The 19,872-nt window shown below is 46.9% G+C and overlaps 1 protein-coding gene and 1 long non-coding RNA gene across 5 annotated transcripts in view; one reads left to right on the forward strand and one right to left on the reverse strand.

Moving 5' to 3' along the window:
* Window positions 1-438: 438 nt before the first annotated feature.
* LOC309530926 lies at window positions 439-7,463 on the forward strand. Its single transcript, XR_014218957.1, has 3 exons — window positions 439-2,996; window positions 4,311-7,417; window positions 7,453-7,463. It is a non-coding gene; the product is annotated as an uncharacterized lncRNA (long non-coding RNA).
* Window positions 7,464-7,576: 113 nt separating this feature from the next.
* Window positions 7,577-19,872, reverse strand: part of STS (steroid sulfatase) — a 102,039-nt gene continuing 89,743 nt past the window's right edge. For all 4 annotated transcript variants that reach the window (XM_082220103.1, XM_082220102.1, XM_082220105.1 and 1 more), the window contains one exon: window positions 7,577-8,635. In XM_082220103.1, the coding sequence (XP_082076229.1) occupies window positions 8,256-8,635 (380 nt within the window). In that variant the 3' untranslated portion in view covers window positions 7,577-8,255. The remainder of the gene's footprint in view (window positions 8,636-19,872) is intronic.

A 19,872-nucleotide genomic window follows, 5' to 3' on the forward strand; every position in this document is an offset into this window, starting at 1 on the left:
TCAAAGAGGGTTGCCGTTCAGCTGCATAAATCTCAGCGCCTCAGAAAGGATCACCATTCATTTTTAGCAATCATCAGAATGAAGACGGCTGGAACACCGAGATGGTCCTTCGGCAAAGTAATATGTCTCTTAAAAGCCCAGTGAATGATGAGATGACAATGAATTGCTGCACTTTTCATATGTAGCTGACAGAGGGGTGCTATGGCCTGGATTTCCTATTCCTAACCATCTCTCCGGAGCTTAAACACTTAACATGGACAAGGGCATTTATCAAATGTTCCCAACATGTTATCTAAGATCGACTCTTGCAGACTCTTGCCAAGTAGCAATAGATTGTGTTCATTTTCTTAGCCTCCACTACAATTCTTCCTTTTCTAAAAATGAAAAGGAACTGCTGAAGACATAAACATTTGCATATCAAAAACCCTTAGAATAATCATTTTATTCATATCAAACCAGGCAACACATATGCAAACATACACATCCTTTTAAAAATTTGGATTTATTCAACAGTGGCGAAGCATGAAACCGTTATCGTTATTCTTTTTGACTAATTAATATTTAATTTATTTCTTCCCTTCATCTTTCCATGTTGAATGTCACCACAGCACAAATCCACACCACTTGCTCTTTAAAATATTGATATTGTGTTTTGCATTTGCTTTATTGTCTAGTTCTTCGTAATACTTGTATTATATTGGTATGTCGGCGCAAGGGAGGGCATTAGACATGGAAGGTTTTGAATTATTTGAGTGTATGGGAGAAAAATCATTCCAATAAAATGGCAATTAAATTTATTTTATAAGTTTGCATTTCACAAGGTGAGAAAAAAAAGTATTTATAATAGCAATGAAGAAGAAATTGAGGTTTCTGAAGAATATTATTTAGTCACTTGAGTGATATCTAACTAAGTCCTACTTGGAATAGCTTAAATCAATTGATTTCAATGGCCCTGCTGTATGGCTAAGTTTGGTTCTCACCCATTATTTATTTGCTTTCAAAGTTCTATGTGGAAAAAGAAATGTCACTTGGTTGGCTGCATAAGCTCATTGTAGAAGTGGTTGCAGTCCTCTACAGAAAAAAGCAACAACTTCATCCAAATTCCCATGACCATGATAACCCTTTAGAAGAAGCAGGACCCCTCAGCCTATATTATTATTATTATTATTACCCCACCCATTTGGCTGGGTTTCCCCAGCCACTCTGGGTGGCGCCCAGCCAAATATTAAAAACATGATATAGCATTAAACATTAAAAACTTCCCTAAACAGGTGTGCTAGTCTGGGGGGGGGGAGGTTACCGGGAGGCGAGGTCAGGGTCCTGGGTCGAGGGTCTGTAGTCTGTCCTCCAAGGGCAGAGTGGGGTCCGAAGTGAGGAGCCAGGCAAGGATGGGAACTCTGGAGGTACAGGTCTGGGTACTGGCCGAAACAGCTCTTCAACGACGTTGCTCCCGCAACCTGGGACCTGGCTGACTGGCCTTTATCTTCTCTGAGGTCAGGGGCGGTCCCGGCCCCCAGGAGACCTGCCTCTCCTGGCCTTAAGGCAAGCACTCCTCCTGGGAGAAACCAGTTCCCTCCGCCTCTCTGCCCTGAGCCTCTGCAGCTCAGGAGAGGCTGGAGGGTTACTGGACCCAGGGGAAGGCTCACCTTCCCCTGACAGGGCTGGGAGAGGCGCACCTGCAGGCAATGGGTCCTCAACCACCTCCAGAGCCAGAGTGGATTCATCTGGTGTCTGCTCCTGAGGATCCGGCACAGGTGCAGGCGCTTCAGAAACAAGGCCCTGCTCCAGTTCAGTTGGCCCTGGAAGCGGGGACTCCTGTGCAGGCTGGGATTCCTCCGGTTCAGCCTCTGAATCGGATTCCCAGGCCATCACACCAGGGCTGCCTTCAGATATCTTCTAAAAGTAAGAGAGTTGTTTATTTCCTTGACTTCTGATGGGAGGGCATTCCACAGGGTGGGCGAGAAGGCCCTCTGCCTGGTTCCCTGTAACCTCACTTCTCACAGTGAGGGAACCGCTAGAAGGCCCTCGGAGCTGGACCTCAGTGTTTGAAGGATGGGGGGTGGAGATGCTCCTTCAGGTATACAGGCCCGAAGCTGTTTAGGGCTTTAAAGGTCAGCACTATCATGGTTCTCTCAGCATAACAAGAATTTCTTTCTTCTTGGCTTAGAATCTCTAGCATGGAGCTGGGAAGACTATTCAGGACAGGTTGCTGCAGAGGCCTTTGAAAACAATGCTTAAGAAATGCTATTCCATGTAGGATGTCAGGAAGACCACAGGGAGAATCCACAAAACGTTTGTTTTTTGCCTAAACAAGTGCAAGTGGGTTTTCCAAAGATATACAGCTTTTGTTGTTGTTTACTTTTGTTGGATGTAAGCACAATAAGCTAAGAAGGTGCACAATGCCTTTTTTAAACACCTACTGCATCTATAGACATATAACAGCAGGAAAGCACTTACAATTCTGGCAAGAAGAGAAAACAAACATCAAGGCTGCATGTAGTCAATGGATCCTGTGATTAAATAAAGCACTCAAGCAAGCTGAATGGTCGTCACCTATGTTTCAGTAGCAATATGTAAAAAGACTGCATTGGTTATCCCAGAATTATTTTGTGATATTATACATACCTGCTTGGTATGCATCTGGAACAACAAGGGTTTAGATCAGAGCTTTCCAAACTTTTTATGTTGGTGCCACACTTTTTAGACATGCATAATTTCGCGACACAGTAATTCAGTTTTCCTAGCAAACCAGAGGTTAAACAAACCCGTTTCCAGCACCAGGAGGAGCGCGGGGAGTATTTGTACAACACACCTACACCCTGTAGCTGACACACTAACATGTTATGACACACAGTTTGGAAAGCTTTGGTTTAGGTTAAGGCAGTGGTTCTCAAAAGTGTGACACACCACACTGATGTGGTGGGAGAAGATGACAAGTATGGTGGTATGATTTAAGGACAATCAAACAAACATTTAAACATTCCAGTATAGCACGGGTGTCAAACACAAGGCCCGCGGGCCGAATCCGGCCCGCCAGACCTCGTCATGTGGCCCGTGGCGTCAAGGGCGAGGAAGCCTTCCCTGCCTGCTTGCAGACAGGGCTCCAATCGACACACCCCGTCGGCCCTGCCTATCGGCCGGTCCCTCAACTTTCGCCTGCCTCGCGGGCCGGGCAAAGAGGCTTTCTGCTCGCTCGGTCCAGTCCGGGGCTCGCTGTGGAGGAGGCGGGCCCGCGAGGCCGAGCTTGGAGCCGGCTGCCTCAGCCCCTCGGAGCCTCCCAGGCGCGGCTGCTCGAGGGGGCAGGTCGCGCGCGCGGCAACTTTTGGAGCCTGAGGGAGCTGCAGAGGCTGGCAGTGAGGGCAGGGAGCGAGAGCCACGCTTGGGACGCCGCTCGCTCGGGCCGCAAGAAGAGGCCACTGCGGTGCTGCAGCTGGTGAGAAGATGGCCGGGGGCGCGGGCGGCGGGGCCAGGGGCTGGCTGGGGTCGCCCTGGTGGGCGGGGCCAGCAGGCAGGGAAGGGAACGGCGGAGGCAAGTGGAGAGTGGGGACCCGGCGCAGGTCTTGCCGCAGGCGGCGTGCCCTGGCTGGGCTGGGAGAGGCGAAGCTGCTGCCGGTTCAGCTGCGCAGAGTGGGGTGGAGGGAGCCGGGCGAGCGGGCGGTGTGCCACACCGCAAAGCAGGGGTGCCTCCCACCCCGAAGAGGACCGCGCCAGCATCTGGGCAGCTGGAGCAAAGTGGGAGCCTGCCAGCAACTTGGCTGCGGGAGCCTGGCTACGAAACACCGCCCCCCTCCCCACGCCAACACATCGGCTTTCTCCGCGCCGGAGGACTTGGTGGATAGCCCCCTCCCCAGGAGCAACTGCAGCAGCTCGGGGCCCCAGCAGGACATCCTGGCCACCCGCGCCCGCAGTGCCGCTGGGGCTCCCTTGCAAGGAAGAAACTGCTGCTGTCCAAACTGCAGCTCCGTATCCTCTGACTCCTGAGTGCGGCGGCAAGGCAGGGGGAGGCAAGATTTGCTTCTGCTCTGCTCTGTTGGGACAGGCTCCTGTCTCCTCCTCGTTGGAGCTCCAGTCTGCCTGGAAGCCCATCTCGTCATCTTTTTAAAAAATCATTATTATTTCTTCTTCTATTCTTATTTAAAATCGTGCTGGATTAGGTATATTAAATAGTGTATAGGTTCAAGACAACACACACCAGTGCCTAAGGAAAAATAACTTTGATAAAGTCCTACAGATACAACTGGCCCTTTGAGGGTGACCAAACTGCTGATGTGGCCCCCCGATGAATTTGAGTTTGACACCCCTGCGTATAGTATAGTATAGTATAGTATAGTATAGTATAGTATAGTATAGTATGATACACAGGTGGCGCTGTGGTCTAAACCACTGGGCCTCTTGGGCTTCCTGATTAGAAGGTCGGCAGTTCAAATCCACACAACAGGGTTAGCTCCCGTTGCTCTGTCCCAACCTAGCAGTTTGAAAGAAAACCAGTGCAAGTAGATAACTAGGTACCGCTGTAGCCGGAAGGTAACTGGCATTTCCAAGTGCTCTGGTTTCCGTCACGGTGTTCCATTGTGCCTCAGGCAGTTTAGTCATGCTGGCCACATGACCCAGAAAGCTGTCTATGGACAAACATCGGCTCCCTCAGCCTGAAAGCAGAAATAAGTGCTGCCCTTGGCAGTCACCTTTGACTGGACTTAACCATCCAGGGGTCCTTTACTTTTACCTACTTTACTGGTATGGTATGGTGGGGGGGGGCAGTATCCATGCATCTCTTTAATAGCATTGGCTATTTTTCTACAATTCTCCATATTGTTTTGAACAGGGATTTTCAACACTGACAAACATGCAAGATCAGAAAAGAGAAAGGCTTCTTTGTGTTGAAGAAATGAGAATTCGTTTGTCTCAAATAAGACCAAATATACATGAGATTACACAGCAAAAGTCAGCTCTTCGAGCATGTATACATACTTAAGGTATGTAAGAGACTCATTTATATTTTGGGAATGATTCATGTTCTCATGTAGCTGCATTGCTTTCTATTTTTTTATGGATGTCCCATGAGAAAACTATAAAGTAGTTGTGTTCTGTGTTATAAATCAAGCACTGCTAGGAGTTGATTCTTTTTGTTTTCCAATTTCTTATCAATAAAAAAAGTTGGTGTAGTGCGAGAAAATTTTTCTTCTGGAAGTGTGGCACAGAGAAAAAAAGCTTGAAAACCACTGGGTTAAGGGATACTACACAAGGGCAAAAATGCACTGGGTTTTTGATGAGCAAATTGGCCTCTGTACATAACACTGTTTACTGGAAGCCCAAAGGCACAGATTTGTAGCCAGAGCAGGCACAAGACACAAGTATGTGAGGATGAACTAGGCCCATGGTTTATTAAATACAGATCTCAGCAAAGGTTTAGGCTATGAAGGAGCAGCAATGACTCTGCTCAACTTGGATGAGCCACTCACCTGCATCAAACCCCTTACCAGTCTCACTTTCTTAGGCCTTTCTGCTCTCTTTTGCAACCACTTTCTCAGCTATTACTTCCTTTTCTCCTATCCTCTCCCATCCTTTATCTTGGATAAGAACTCATCCAATAGCAACCTGTTTGTCTACCATGATATTTCTCTGTAAACTATTAAGAGAGGCTTCATAATCACAGCATCTGTCAAATTATTATGATATGGCCATTATTTAATTTCAACAAAATGAGCAGTTTTACGTTTAGACTTTTAAAAAATAAGTGCTTATTAATTTTGCCTTTCCCTCAGGCTGAATTCCTAGGTGCACTTATTTGGGAGCAAGTTCCACTGAACTCCATAGCACTTACTTCTGAGTAGGCACTGTCCATGCCCTGAGAATTTCATTCCCAAAAGCCACTGAATAGGACCCAATAGTCTGAATAATTTACATTAGTTAGGTAAGAGATTTACAAATAGCTATGCGTTTTGGCACTCTGCACTACAAAATAATTAAAAAGCCTCGTGTTGTAACATAAAGTGCTTCAGTATTATTATAACGCTGTTCAGAGATGATTGTGAATAATTAATATTATCAGCCATTCTCCAACAGCGCCAATCATCTAATGAGATATTATTCATCCTAGTCATAAGTTGATGCTTTCCCCTATTTTGTTTTCAAACTGTGAAGGAAGTATGTATGTTCATTTTCAAGTTACAAAGCCAACCCTAAAATTAGGTAGAATGAGGTGGCCACCTTCGGGGGCAAATCCTGGCTGGTGGGTCTATGTGTGCCACACAGCCTGCTCTGCTCACCCTAAACTGTCCTGTTACCTTCAAGTTCAGTGAAGGATGCTCTCCGCTTTCACCACTGTGGAAATAAAATTCTGCTGCCTGTGTAATCAGGAATTAGGGAGACAAAGCATCTTGTCCATTGCCTCAGGTAAAAAATGTTTTTTGGCAAGCCCTTGTCTTTATATAAGATGCCATTGGGTGGCGTGACACAGAAGTTAGTAGAAGGGATATGGTAACAAGGGAATAGGAATCTGGGTGACTCATCTATGAACATCCCTTCAAGTAATTCGGCCACCACAAAGACAGTCGCATTGACCCTTTGAACCTAATGCTTGATAATAGCATGCCCATTGCAGTTGATGGTCCTTAAAGGGGGCTGTGGGGAGAATGCTGTTGCACACAGGTCCTGCTTCCCAAAGGCATCTGGTTGCCTACGGTGAAAACAGGATACTGGACTAAATGGGCCATGGGCCTAATTCAGCAGGCTGCTCTGATGCTGTTATATACTTGCCCAATCTTCCAGTCACAAGATGTCCATCTAGGTAGTGCAACTGCAGTGATGTCTGAACATTCCCTTTGTTCCTGACATGTCAATGTCTTTGTCATCCGAAACCCTGAAGAACAATAATGGGTGTAAACCGCTATGTGCCATGTATATCTGTAGCATGTGGGATGAGCTGTGTTGAAAAAGCTGTGCCGCAAAGTAAGCTCTGAAAAGAGGTGCTCAAGACAACACTTCCTCCCAATCGTTGGACATGACAGTTGTGTGGAGCTGTGAGCACTAGCCCACAACCTCACAATGATAATGACATTGGTGGTCATGTCTGACAGTACTGTAAGAAGAGTTCTTACATGTGTACATCTGTTTGCACACATAGTGCAAACATGTAGGGCCTCGTCCTGCTAGCATTGAACACGTGGCTGCGGGAGGTGCAGCTAGCAAATATCAGCATTTAGGGGCCTCCACCCTCACACTTTCTATAAACACATGAAGGGGAAATATAGATGTGTCCCAAACCTAGCTTAAATTGAGGGGTGGGGTAGTATTCAACTAGATACTTAAAATAAAAGTAATGTCTCTGTGAAGTTAGTAACCTACAAGTGTTCTGAAACTAAACTATAATATGTTTGCAGAACATGGTATCATTTAGAGCAGGGGTCGGAAAGGCAAGGTTAACCTTGCCTGGGCCAGTTCACTCCAGTGGAGATCCCTCTGTGCCAGCACCCACGATTTTCGGCATCTGCACAGACACGATTTCTGGCACTGCAGAAGAAAGTCCCCACGCCGCACTGCACCAATTTAGCACAGCCGGGGACTCGCCGAGCAGGCGGCTCAGATTGGGGGTGGCTTGTGGGCCAGTTAAACAACCCCTGGCCCAGGGGCTGCCTGTGGCCCCTGGGCCTTAGGTTATCGACCCCTGATTTAGAGCTTGAAGCATCATTGTGCATTTTTTCCCCTGAGGGCCCAACAAAAGTGTATACATTTTCAGAGTAAGAGGGGGTTTATCAGCATCTTCCTTTAATTGCCCAGCAACTTCCCCTCAACCAATGTCTTGGCCATTTTAATAGGGTGGAAGCAGCTGTGCCCTGCAGCCAGTCAGCCAGGCTGCCATATATTCCTATAAGAACTTGTTGGGAATGATGCTACATCATGACATGACACCAAAGCATTGTGGATAAAAAAAGATGGTGTCCCCACTGTGTTAATAATGATGCTGCTGCTTGCTCCATTCCTTAGAAACCTGCTTTTCTCTGAAAACATATACCCTTTCATCAGTCCCTCTGCAAGCATCCTTGAAAATGCACGGCCTGTTTATGGAACTGTGAATCTGAGAGAATAATCTTTGCACAGCACTAGTATCACTGAACATCACTGACTATTTGAGCAAAACCACCGAGGAGGCTCAGGAAAGGCCATATCCTTACATTTTTTTAGGCCAAAGTATGATCGGCTGCCCACCCTCATCTTGTTTATCCCTAAAGCATCGGTGTGATTGTACATTAGTGATGTCATGCTTCTGGCAATTTCTTGTTTTCTTTTGACTCATGGTCACAATAGCAAAACTGGAGGAAGGAAGAACAACAGGGCTGAAGCCAGGGCTTCCACAACATATTTTCCAGGGAAAGCTGGTTCGGAACCACGACCAGTGACTTGTTGTGGTTGCTCACTGCCTGTTGAATGACTTGAATGATTTCATGGAAATGACTCTCAGTTTCTGGTGTCAGTGGGTTTTTTTCTTCTGGGTCCTTGGAAAGATCAAAAAGCAATGGTGGGTCATGGTACGTGACTGATTTTCCATAGCAAAAACAAACATGATCATCATGGCAGCCATTGGAATCTTCTGGACTGAAATTTGGAGTGAAAAAAAATGCTTTCCAGATAGATTTACCTGTAAGAATGGAGGAAGGGGAAAGAGAAATAACCATAGAAGATATGTCACAAAGTTATATTCAGAAATGTGAATTATCAGAAATGAAAGAACACACACAGTAACCATTTATAAAATTCTCTGGTGTGTGCATCTTTCACACAAACAAACAATGATTTTCAATGTGAAGCTATGATTTGGTTATCACCAGTTCTTGAAAATACTCAAGGGATGTGTGTTTGGCAGATTTTAAGTTTGACACATGAAAGCAAGCTGTGTGGACTATCCCTTCAACCTCCCCTTCAAACCTCTTTGTGTGTTTTCACCTTCACAACCTGTGAGAACAGGATACTGAACTAGACAGGCATTTGGTCTGAACAAGCTACTATTCATATTTATGAATATCACATTTTAATCACAGCTTCTCCAATCTCCCCAAGTAACTGTTTTTGTGTTTCAAGATCTCCAAAGAGTAAGGTTACTTGTGTAAATTATACAGACAGGAATCTAGCACCACAGATAATGGATTCTTTTTTCCTAAATGGTTTTGTTCAAAAATTATGATTCACTATGCAACACACAAAATGGGAGAGAAAAGCAAATAGGAAATTGGGAGTTTCCTTCAGGTGCTCCGACCACTTGAGAGGATCTAGATGGTGACTAGAAAGAGAATGGCTGCATTCCATTTATGAAACTTCCTCCCCAAAGAAGTGTGCCTGGGCATCAACATTACTATCTTTTTAGTATCAGGTGAATATGGTTTTGACTTTCCAGTTAATCTATTGTTATTTTAATATGTTTTTGTTGTACTTGAGGCATTTTAGATGGATTTTTATATTTTGTATATTTATATCAGAAATCAAAACAAATGCATTGTTTAAGCTGTTCCTTCAACTATTTATACAACTGGGAACATCACAACACTACGTCTCCACCTTTCCCAACAGATGAAGTGGATTAAGCTGGAGCTGGTTTTAACATTAGACTTGCAAACTGCCTTCTTCTTTTTTAATCAAATGAAAACGTGAGCTCCGAATACTGGCAGTGAATGTATTTCAAGAGTTAATTCCACATGAGACATTTTTCTATCATACATCATTGCTCTCAATATAAGCTATGGGAAAGTTATTCAGTGACAAGCTGACAGAGCTTGGAAATTTCTCGTTGACTCGCTCTGCACTTACACTCAATAATCAAGGTCTTGTGGGTGAGAGGGCTACAGGAGATGAGGGAACAAAAGCCCTGGGTGCAGCTCGGATTTCTGAAAATGCAGAGGATCTCTGAGACTGAATTGCCTGTGCAGACAATAAATCACACTTTTAAAATCCTAAGGGGCATTAGCAAGGTTTCAGTTGTTGCCTTGCTGGAACAAATGTAAGCAGCATTCTCTTCTGCCCTACTATTCTGAAAAAGCATACCAGGCCATCGAGATAGACTATTTCCCACGTATTAATTCATCTTCTTTCTTTGTTCAAGAGACTTTCAGAATAACAGGAGGCAGAGGAAATAAATGTCTATGGAGAAAAGTGTATTTTAGGTGCTGCTTTGTGCCTTTAAAACTATGCTAAGAAGGAAAACTGGGTGATTTTTGTATTCCTGCCCATGCAGACACTAAGAAGTTGGTACTAAGGTGAAGCAGACAGTGGTCCAGAAACAGTGACCCTCACATGCAATGCAGCGCCAAATAAATGATTGGGATTGTAAACTTCAAAAACAATGCTCACTTATTAGATGGTTAAGTGGGGAAGGTGGACCAAGTTTCAAGTTTTATTGCAGCCAAAGCCAGTGACACTAAACACAAGATCAGACAACAAGAAATCAGCAACAACCTCAGAAAAGAAAAAAGGTTACACAAGGGAACTTCGCAGTGTGCCATTCAACAGAAGAGATTTACGCTTCCTAATTACTAAAGTGCAAAATTTAGCCACCTCATATGATATTGAGCTTGAGGAATCTTCCAGGAGGTATTTTCGAAGAATTTCAGGGGAGGATTCCAAATAATATTGAAGGGGTATAAATTTTGATAGAAGCGGTAAAATAAGTTGAAGGGGAAGGTGGACCCTAAATCCTAAATCCTAAAACAGGACTGCCAGTAAGGTCAGCTTTGACAATAACAGCCATTTTAAGGAAGGGGTGGGGAACTGATAGTGTGTTGGGGCTGATGCAGTACTGGTGCCTCTCCAACCAGCTACACAGCACCAGCTTCTTTTTCTGCCCCTGTGCAGATTTTAGTCTTGGGGTGTGTGGTGGGGGGAAGCCATATAGGAAGGTTTTTGCAAGCCTAACTGAAGTGTGGGGGAATTTTGGAGTTGGGGGGTCACATCTGGGAAGGGAAGGGTTAATGTCCCCCATTAAACCCTCCACTAGAAACATTCTCCCACTGTAATTAGGTCCGGAAACAGCCTATCTACAAATAAAAGGCCACCCCTTTATCCTGTTCTTATCTTCCTGTGCCAAGCAAGCCTGTTCCTTTTCAAGGAGCCGATTCTGAAGGCTCAGACCCCTTTATGGCAACTCAAAAGGTATGAGTGGGGTTTGTGGGTGCTGGAGAATCCTTCACTGAATGGCAATTCATGCTGCTTCTCAACCTGTCGTTTGTACAGTACTTGCTATAGACCCTTAAAACATCTAGATGGTCAATGACAAAGATATGGCAATGCATTGAAAATTACTGTTGTGTTGGACAAGCAGTGTTATTCTGAGTTTTCTCTTCTCCAGAGTTCGAACTGTCTTCAAAATCCAGACAGTTCTAAAGCAGGTTGAGCATGCCCGTAAGTGGAGTCAAAGGAAGCAGCAAACAATCTATAAAGCTTCATAAGGGATTCAAGAGGGAAGGTAAGAAGCATGCTAAAAGCCCAGAGAAAGTGGTTTAGGAAGAAGCTGCAGCAAAACAGAGTAAGACCTGGACAAGGAGTGTGAGGGGGAAATAAACTTCAGCTCCACAGCAATGTCATAATGCTCCACTGCATTATGTGACTGTGAAATGCTGCTGTGATGCTTGACAACAGCAACAGAGCATTAATAGATGCCTTTCTCGTCATTATAGAAAAGTAAAATGCATTAGCTGGATGCTACTTTAGTGGAATGACCAATATAATACGCTGTCAGACACAAAGAGCTGTCAGAATTGTAATCTGTAAATTTGATGAACTGTTATAAGGCTGGTCATTAAAAGGAAGGCTGCTCTCTGTACGTCTCCCAGCTGGTATATAATCTCATTGTGTCAGAAGATCATTGCAAGGATTGAATTAATCTTTCAGCAATTAATAATCCCTTTGTTCTGGTAAATTCCTGTTAAGAGTGAGGCTTCATTAGATACTGGAATTGTTCAATGCCATTATTTAATGAAATCTGCAATCGTAAATGAAGAATCAAACTATTTTAACACATAGACTTCCTTCCTAGTGTGCCATTGCAGTCTGCAAAAAAGAAATAGAAAAACGTCTCAGTTTTGAAAATGGGATCAGGTGCATCAGGGCATCGCTGGCTTTCAGTAGGTTGTTCCATAAGAGTCTTAAACCAGCATGTTAAGTCGAAGACTTGGGGCTGAAGGCCCATGACACAAATTTGCACATACAACATACAGTAAAGTAGTTCCATTAGTGTAAGGACTTATTGATGTGCTAAAGAGTACTGAAGGAGCCATCTAGTGGGGCGGGGGACCATACCTCCCAATTTTCAAGAAGGGGACCAGCGCCCCCATAAAATTTCACGGTGGTTGTGCACACGACATGTCAGGATGCCATGCAGTGTGCACGAGTTATGTCAGCATGTACAGCATGCATACAGCCCCGACCCCCTCAATTGTGGGTGCAAGCTGGCACCCTTGTCTCCCTGTGTGCTCCCTAAAAGTGTTCTGTGCTTTTTCCAGAGAAAATTTGGGGAGGGTGCAGGGCTTCACAGAGAGAAGAAAGGGAGGGGAAGCTCTATTGCACAAATGAAAACCCTTGTACAAATGGAACTACTTCATTGAGCACCGCATTAAATGAATAGGTGCAAAACTGACTACACAATCCTAGCCACATTACTCAGAAATAAGTCCTGTTCAGTTCAATGGGGCCTACTCCCAGGCAAGACTTAGGCAGACTTTCAGGAAAGAAAAAACAAAACCAGGCTTGCTCTAACCTATGTGATGTCAGCAAAATTTTCTGGGTCTATCCTATCCACTTCTCTCGTCACTCATTAATAGTATTCACACATTACTGTGGTACCTCAGGATAACATACGCTTCAGGTTACAGACTCCGCTAACCCAGAAATATTACCTCGGGTTAAGAACTTTGCTTCAGGATGAGAACAGAAATCGTGCTCTGGTGGCGCAGTGACAGTAGGAGGCCCCATTAGCTAAAGTGGTGCTTGAGGTTAAGAAGAGTTTCAGGTTAAGAACGGACCTCAGGGACAAATTAAGTACTTAACCCAAGGCACCACTGTATATTGAGCATCCAAAGATCAGCAAATGGAAAGCAGGAAAATGCCTTTCATTTGCTTGTTTGAAGTTGAAGATGGTAATAAACAGCATTAGTGTGGAGGAAAAAAATACATTTATTTGAGGTCTGCTAATTTTTTTAATATAACTGGCACCCACATAATTAAACTACAATTTAATTATTTTTAGGTAGGCTACTTTCCTGAAACAGAGGGAAGATGACCAGCAGTCAAACAAGACCAGAATGCATCAGGATATAAATAAGTCTTCCTCAAGGCTGAACAATTGCAATGCCTCTGATAACACAGAGCAAAGTCAATAAACTATCATATGACGGCTTTTCATGCTTGTCAAGATATTAGGGGATGATTAGCTGCTTGTGCTTAAAATGGTGCCCCTTCAGAGTTTGTGCGGCCCCACAAACCTCTGTGTGTGACAGAGCTCCTCAGACATGTCTGCTCTAGTCACTGTTAGAGTCCGACAGTGGCTGTTTGCGGAAACGCCTCCAACAAAGAAGTTCCTTAACGGAAACACGTCTCCTGGACTCACGACGTGACAGCTTCCGACGAAGCATGGGTCTCCCTGCAATTGCTTCTGACACCTCCCCACTATTTTCACTGGACGTGTCTCTCACCCCTTTCTCCCCCCTGCTTCCTGCCTGCGCTGCTGCATCTCTCTCAGTATCCCTGAGATCCTCCTCCAGAGACCCCGCGCTCCCCCTGCTGGTCCCTGCCTTGGCTGTTGAGTCTCTCCCAGTCTCTGGGAGCCCTATCACCTCCTTTCCCTCTGATGTCAGTTCCCTGACATCCACCTCCCCTCCAGGGCCCCCTTCCCCCCCGCCCCCTCCCTCTCCTCTGGGCGGTGAGGAGCTGAAACCCCGAAACGAATCCTCTTCATCTTCCGACGTCTCGAACATCTCCCTCCATCGGTCTTTGTTCCGACTCGCTGAATCCTCCTCCACCTCGGAATCAGAGAACCCCTCCAACTCCTCTTCTTCGTCTGTGGTGGCGAAGTATTCCCTCCGGAACCTCGCCACTGGCTGGGGTTTTCGAGGGAATCTCTGATGAAAAGTTTCAATTAGAACCTCGTCATCTACATCCTCTGCTCTGACCCAGGTGTTTTCCGACTCCGGTTCCCCTTCCCACATTACCAAATACTCTACTTGCTCTCCTTTCCACCTGGAATCTAGGATCTCCGCTGCATGGTAGCTGTGTTCTTTTTCCTCCATCGCTGGTCCCCTATTGACCCTCCCCTCTCTGTCCCCTATATACGGTGACAGCAACGATCTGTGGAACACTGGGTGCAACTTCATGTGGTTCGGTAACCGGAGTCTGAAAGCCACTGGGTTGACCTGTTGCGTGACTTCAAATGGGCCCAGTCTTTTGGGTCTTAACTTCTTACAACCTCCTTTAAATGGTAACCCTTGGGTGGACAGCCACACCTGGTCTCCCACCCTAAGGCTTTCCCCTTCCCTTCTGGTTTTGTCTGCCTGCCTCTTATATTCCTCCTTCGCCCGGTTTAAATTAAGTTGGAGTTGGCGATGGATCGCTTCCATTTCTTCAACGAACTGTTCTGCTGCTGGAACGCTCCAGTTCTCCCCCTCCCCCCCTGGGAAGGCTCGGGGATGACACCCGTGATTGGCCAAAAAAGGGCTCATTCCCGTGGACACGTTCTCTGCATTGTTGTAAGCAAATTCTGCCAACGCCAGCTTCTCCACCCAATCATTCTCTCTGTCATTAACATAACACCTCAAATATTGCTGGAGGACACCATTAGCTCTTTCCGCCTGCCCGTTGGTCTCTGGATGACGGGCAGTAGAGAAATTAACCTCTACATGCAGTAAGCTCATGAGCTTCCTCCAGAACCTGGAAGTAAATTGTTTCCCTCGGTCCGAAACCACCCTCAAGGGGGCGCCATGCAACCTAAACACATTTTCCACAAACAATTTGGCGGTTTCTTCTGCTGTGACCGCATGTGAGCAGGCTATAAAGTGTGCCATCTTGGTTAACAGATCTACCACCACCATAATGGCTGTTTTCCCTTTGGACCTGGGCAAATCCGTCATAAAATCTATTGCCACTGCCTCCCACGGTCTTTCCGGCGTGGGTAGTGGTTCTAATAAACCTGCCGGTGCCCGCCTCTCCCCCTTGGCTCGTTGGCAACGGTCACACCCTCTCACATATTCACGCACATCTTCCCTGACCTTGGGCCACCAGAATTCCCTGGTAACCAGCCACATGGTTTTGTGTTGCCCAAAATGCCCTGCTGTGGGGTTATCGTGCAGTTGCTTGAGTACCTTTTCCCTCAATTCCCCTTCAGGTATGTATAACGCTCCCTTGTAGTACAACGCCCCATTTCTCTCCTCAAAACCCCCGGGTTTGTCTCCCTCCCTCCTAAGACTCCTGAGTTTGTCCTGGGCGTATACATCCTGCCCCGTTCCCTCTACCAGTTCCCTTTGCCCCACCAATGCCGCCCCACACACCCAGCGGTCCTCGGGAATGACATGGGTCTCTTCGGGTACACCCTCTCCCTCCAAATATTCAGGTTTGCGTGAGAGAGCGTCCGCCCTAACGTTCTCCGGGCCTGGTACGTAACAAATCTCAAAGTTAAATTTGGAGAACTCCTGGGCCCATCTCAACTGCCGTTGGTTGAGCACTCGCGCAGTTCTCCAATACTCTAGATTCTTATGGTCCGTGCACACTTGCACCTTCTGTTGTGCACCAATTAGTAGGTGCCTCCATCTCCGGAAGGCCTCATAAATTGCAAGAAGTTCCCGGTCGTACACCGTGTAGTTCCTCTCAGACTTGTTCAGCTTCCGCGAAAAGAAGGCACACGGTCGCCACTCCGACCCCTCCTTCCCCGGCTGCAGAAGAAGCACCGCCCCTATGGCTCGGTCCGACGCGTCTGTTTCGACCCTCAGCTTTTTTTGTAAATCCACATGTAGAAGTTGTTCGCCAGAGGCGAAGGCCCTTTTCAGTTCCTCAAACGCTCGCTCCGCCTCCCCCGTCCAAACAAACTTCTTTTTGCTGCTGAGACAGTCCGTGATGGGCGCCGTCAGGTGGGCGAAGTTGCGGATGAACTTACGATAAAAGTTTCCAAACCCTAGGAACCTCTGCACATCCTTCTTGGTCTTGGGTGTTTTCCATTCCAGCACCGCTTGAACCTTGCCGGGGTCCATGGCCAACCCTTTGTCTGACAAGCGGTACCCCAGGAATTCCACCTCCTTGGTATGAAACTGACACTTCTCCAGTTTCACCCACAGTCGGTTGGCTTGCAGCCTGCTCAACACTTCTCTGACGTCTCTCACATGTTGCTCCTCATTCTCCGAATACACCAACACGTCATCTAAGAAGGCCACGCAATTCTTGTAGAGCAAAGGCCCCAGTACGTGGTTCATGAAAGCTTGAAAACACGCGGAGCCTGTTTGTAATCCAAAAGGCATAACTAAGTATTCAAATGCCCCCAAAGGGGTGAACATGGTGGTCTTCCATTCATCCCCTTTCCTTATACGTATCAGGTTGTACGCCCCCCTTAGGTCCAGCTTTGTAAAAATCTTTCCCTTCCGCACCCTGGTCAAAATATCATCAATCCTGGGCATGGGAAAAGCCGCCGGCTCTGTCACTGCATTTAAGGCCCGAAAGTCACATACCAGCCTCGGCTTGTCCGTGTTTTTTTTGTCCACAAAAAACACTGGGCTACCCCCCGCTGCCTTGGACTCTCTGATGAAGCCCCTCTTCAGGTTCTTGTCAATGAACGCTCGCAACTCCTGCATTTCCCTGTCTGACATGGCATACAACTTGCCTACAGGAAGCTGTGCTCCAGGGAGTAAATTGATCTGGCAATCAAAGGGTCTATGCGGAGGTAGTTGGTCAGCTTCCTTCTCGCTGAACACGTCGCTGAGATCAGCATACTGTGGTGGCACCTTCCCCTTCTCCACTACTTCAGTCCCTGCCAGGGTGGCTTGGGCCCCTGCTGACCCCTTTTCCCCCCTGCAGTGTTCTAAGCAATGTGCGGAACCGAAGGAAACCACTCTTTGATGCCAGCCCACCAGCGGATCATGTAGGGCTAGCCAGCTCATTCCCAAAATAATGGGAGCACCTCCCAAGGTGGCCACATTAAACGCTATCAGTTCTGTGTGCCTTGCCACCCTCATTATCATTGGGATGGTCTGCAAGCTGACTCCTCCTCCCAACAGTTCCCTGCCATCGATCGTGGTCACCTGCAGGGGGTTGCTTAAAGGGATAGTCTGTATCTGGTGTTCAGCAGCAAACTCCTTGCTCATAAAATTGCAGGAGCTGCCTGAGTCCAACAGTGCCTTTATTTTTAGGGGGTGTCCATTTTGCAGCTCTAGCGACACTTCAATCACTAGAGCCGGTCGAGGAGCTTCTGGTACTGGCACTTGGGGAAGGGGCACTTTCACTGCTCTTTGGCCTGGCTGCAGTGCCCTGATGGCAACCAGGCGTTGGCTTTTACCTGCTCCGTTTCTCCCTGCTCTTCCCCCTCAACAGTTCCCACCATCCCTTGCCATTCCTTCCTCTGGGGGCAGACTCTGGCAAAGTGGCCTGGCTGTTGGCAGAGATAGCATTTCCGGGCTCCCTTTCCCTCCTTCTTCGCCCCCTCACTGGGCTTTGAAACTGCGCGCGCGCGGGCTGTTCCGATTTCCATCGGCTCTGCCGGCGGGAAAGCTGGCTCAGGAATGTCTGGAATGCGTAACTCCTTCCAACGTTCCCCTCTCCCTTCCCGCCTCTCCAAGGCTCTTGCCTCCTGGCGCGCTCCAATGGTCAGCGCAGATTTGGTCAGCTGATCCATAGACACCGCCCTGGGGCTCCTGGCCAGCTCGTCTTTCACAGCTGAAGAAAGACCTTCTTCAAATAGCATCTGAATGGGTGCTGCCGATAAATCCCACCCCAATCTGTGAATCAGCATGGTAAATTCAGTCCAGTACTCACGGACAGATCTGCTTCCCTGCTTGCAAGCCATTAACTGTCTGCGCACCGCCCCTTCCTCAACGTCGCTGGAAAACATGATATCCATTGCACGAAAAAATTTCATAGTGTCCTTGAGGATATCGTTGTGCGTTGCCATCAGGGGTCGAACCCAGTCTCGCGCGCCCTTCTCAAGATGCCCAATTACAAAAGCAACTCGAGATTCCTCATCAGGGAACTCATCAAACTGGACATTCAGGGCATATTGCATTTCAGTCCTAAAGGCATGGTAATCCTTGGGGTCCCCCCCAAACTTCTGCACCAATCCTGGTACCTTTCTGGGGAACTGAGTGGTTCTCCCCTTCTTGTCTGCATCTTGAGCCCTCCTCTCCTCGAGCCTCGCCGTCTGCAGCGCCAGTTGGACCTCCAATGCTCGGCATCTTTCTTCCAAGCTTGGATCAGCTCCTCCCCCTGCTCCGGCTGGGTCGCTCATGATGCTTTCTCCTGCACAGGCAGCGTACAGAGACTGTCGGACTGCTATTAGGGGATGATTAGCTGCTTGTGCTTAAAATGGTGCCCCTTCAGAGTTTGTGCGGCCCCACAAACCTCTGTGTGTGACAGAGCTCCTCAGACATGTCTGCTCTAGTCACTGTTAGAGTCCGACAGTGGCTGTTTGCGGAAACGCCTCCAACAAAGAAGTTCCTTAACGGAAACACGTCTCCTGGACTCACGACGTGACAGCTTCCGACGAAGCATGGGTCTCCCTGCAATTGCTTCTGACACCTCCCCACTATTTTCACTGGACGTGTCTCTCACCCCTTTCTCCCCCCTGCTTCCTGCCTGCGCTGCTGCATCTCTCTCAGTATCCCTGAGATCCTCCTCCAGAGACCCCGCGCTCCCCCTGCTGGTCCCTGCCTTGGCTGTTGAGTCTCTCCCAGTCTCTGGGAGCCCTATCACCTCCTTTCCCTCTGATGTCAGTTCCCTGACACAAGAGAAACACATTTCCACAGAAAATAGCGTGAGAAGAAGTATGCATCAGTTGATTAGAGGAAATTTTTCTTAGACTCCATCTCAGCAGTTTGACAATATCTGCTTAACTAGAAATGCTCTCCTCCCCTTTGACAGTTATGTAATTTCACAGTTACCAAGTCAAATATCCAAAATGTGTCACACAAATTCCTCCATGGCTGCTTCACGGTGGCCATTAAATGGAAAAATTAAAAAGCATAATAAGGAATCTTAGCTGAGCTGCACTCCCATTTGCTTTGCCTCCTTTAGCTGTTCTGACAGTCAGGGTCATGCTTGGGTTTTCTGATACTTATGCCAACTTTTCTGTTTTCTAGACATGTTTAGGCTGAGGTCAAGGTCCAGAGCACAGATGGGTAACCTGTGGTCCCCCAGATGTTGTTGTACTACAACTCCCATAATCCCTGACTCTTTGCCATGCTGGCTGGAGCTGATGGGAGCTGGACTGCAACATTTGGAGAGCTACGGGTCCTCATCTCTCACGCAGAGGAAAACTAAAACTAATCTCCTGTGGGGTCAAGGAAAGAATTCAAAAAGAAAAGAAAACAAGAGAAGAATATGTTTCTAAGAAAAATATTGACCAGACATGCCTGCAGAGGTGGAACAAAAGCTTTGGAACTCGTTTATCCCCAAATAGCCCATAGGATAACCAGACATTCAGAAATAAGAAACTTCCAATTATATAAGGTTACACTGGCATAGCTCTTCACAGAACACACACACACACACACACACACACAGAGAGAGAGAGAGAGAGAGAGAGAGAGAGAGTCTTTTAAGTCCATTGCCAAACCTTCAACCATTAAATCTCTGTATAGTCGTACCTTGGTTGACAAAAGCCTTGTGAATCAAACGTTTTGGCTCCCAAAAGCCGCAAACCTG

Source organism: Podarcis vaucheri (genome assembly GCF_965113315.1).
Source record: "Podarcis vaucheri genome assembly, chromosome: 4".
Lineage (NCBI taxonomy): Eukaryota > Metazoa > Chordata > Lepidosauria > Squamata > Lacertidae > Podarcis > Podarcis vaucheri.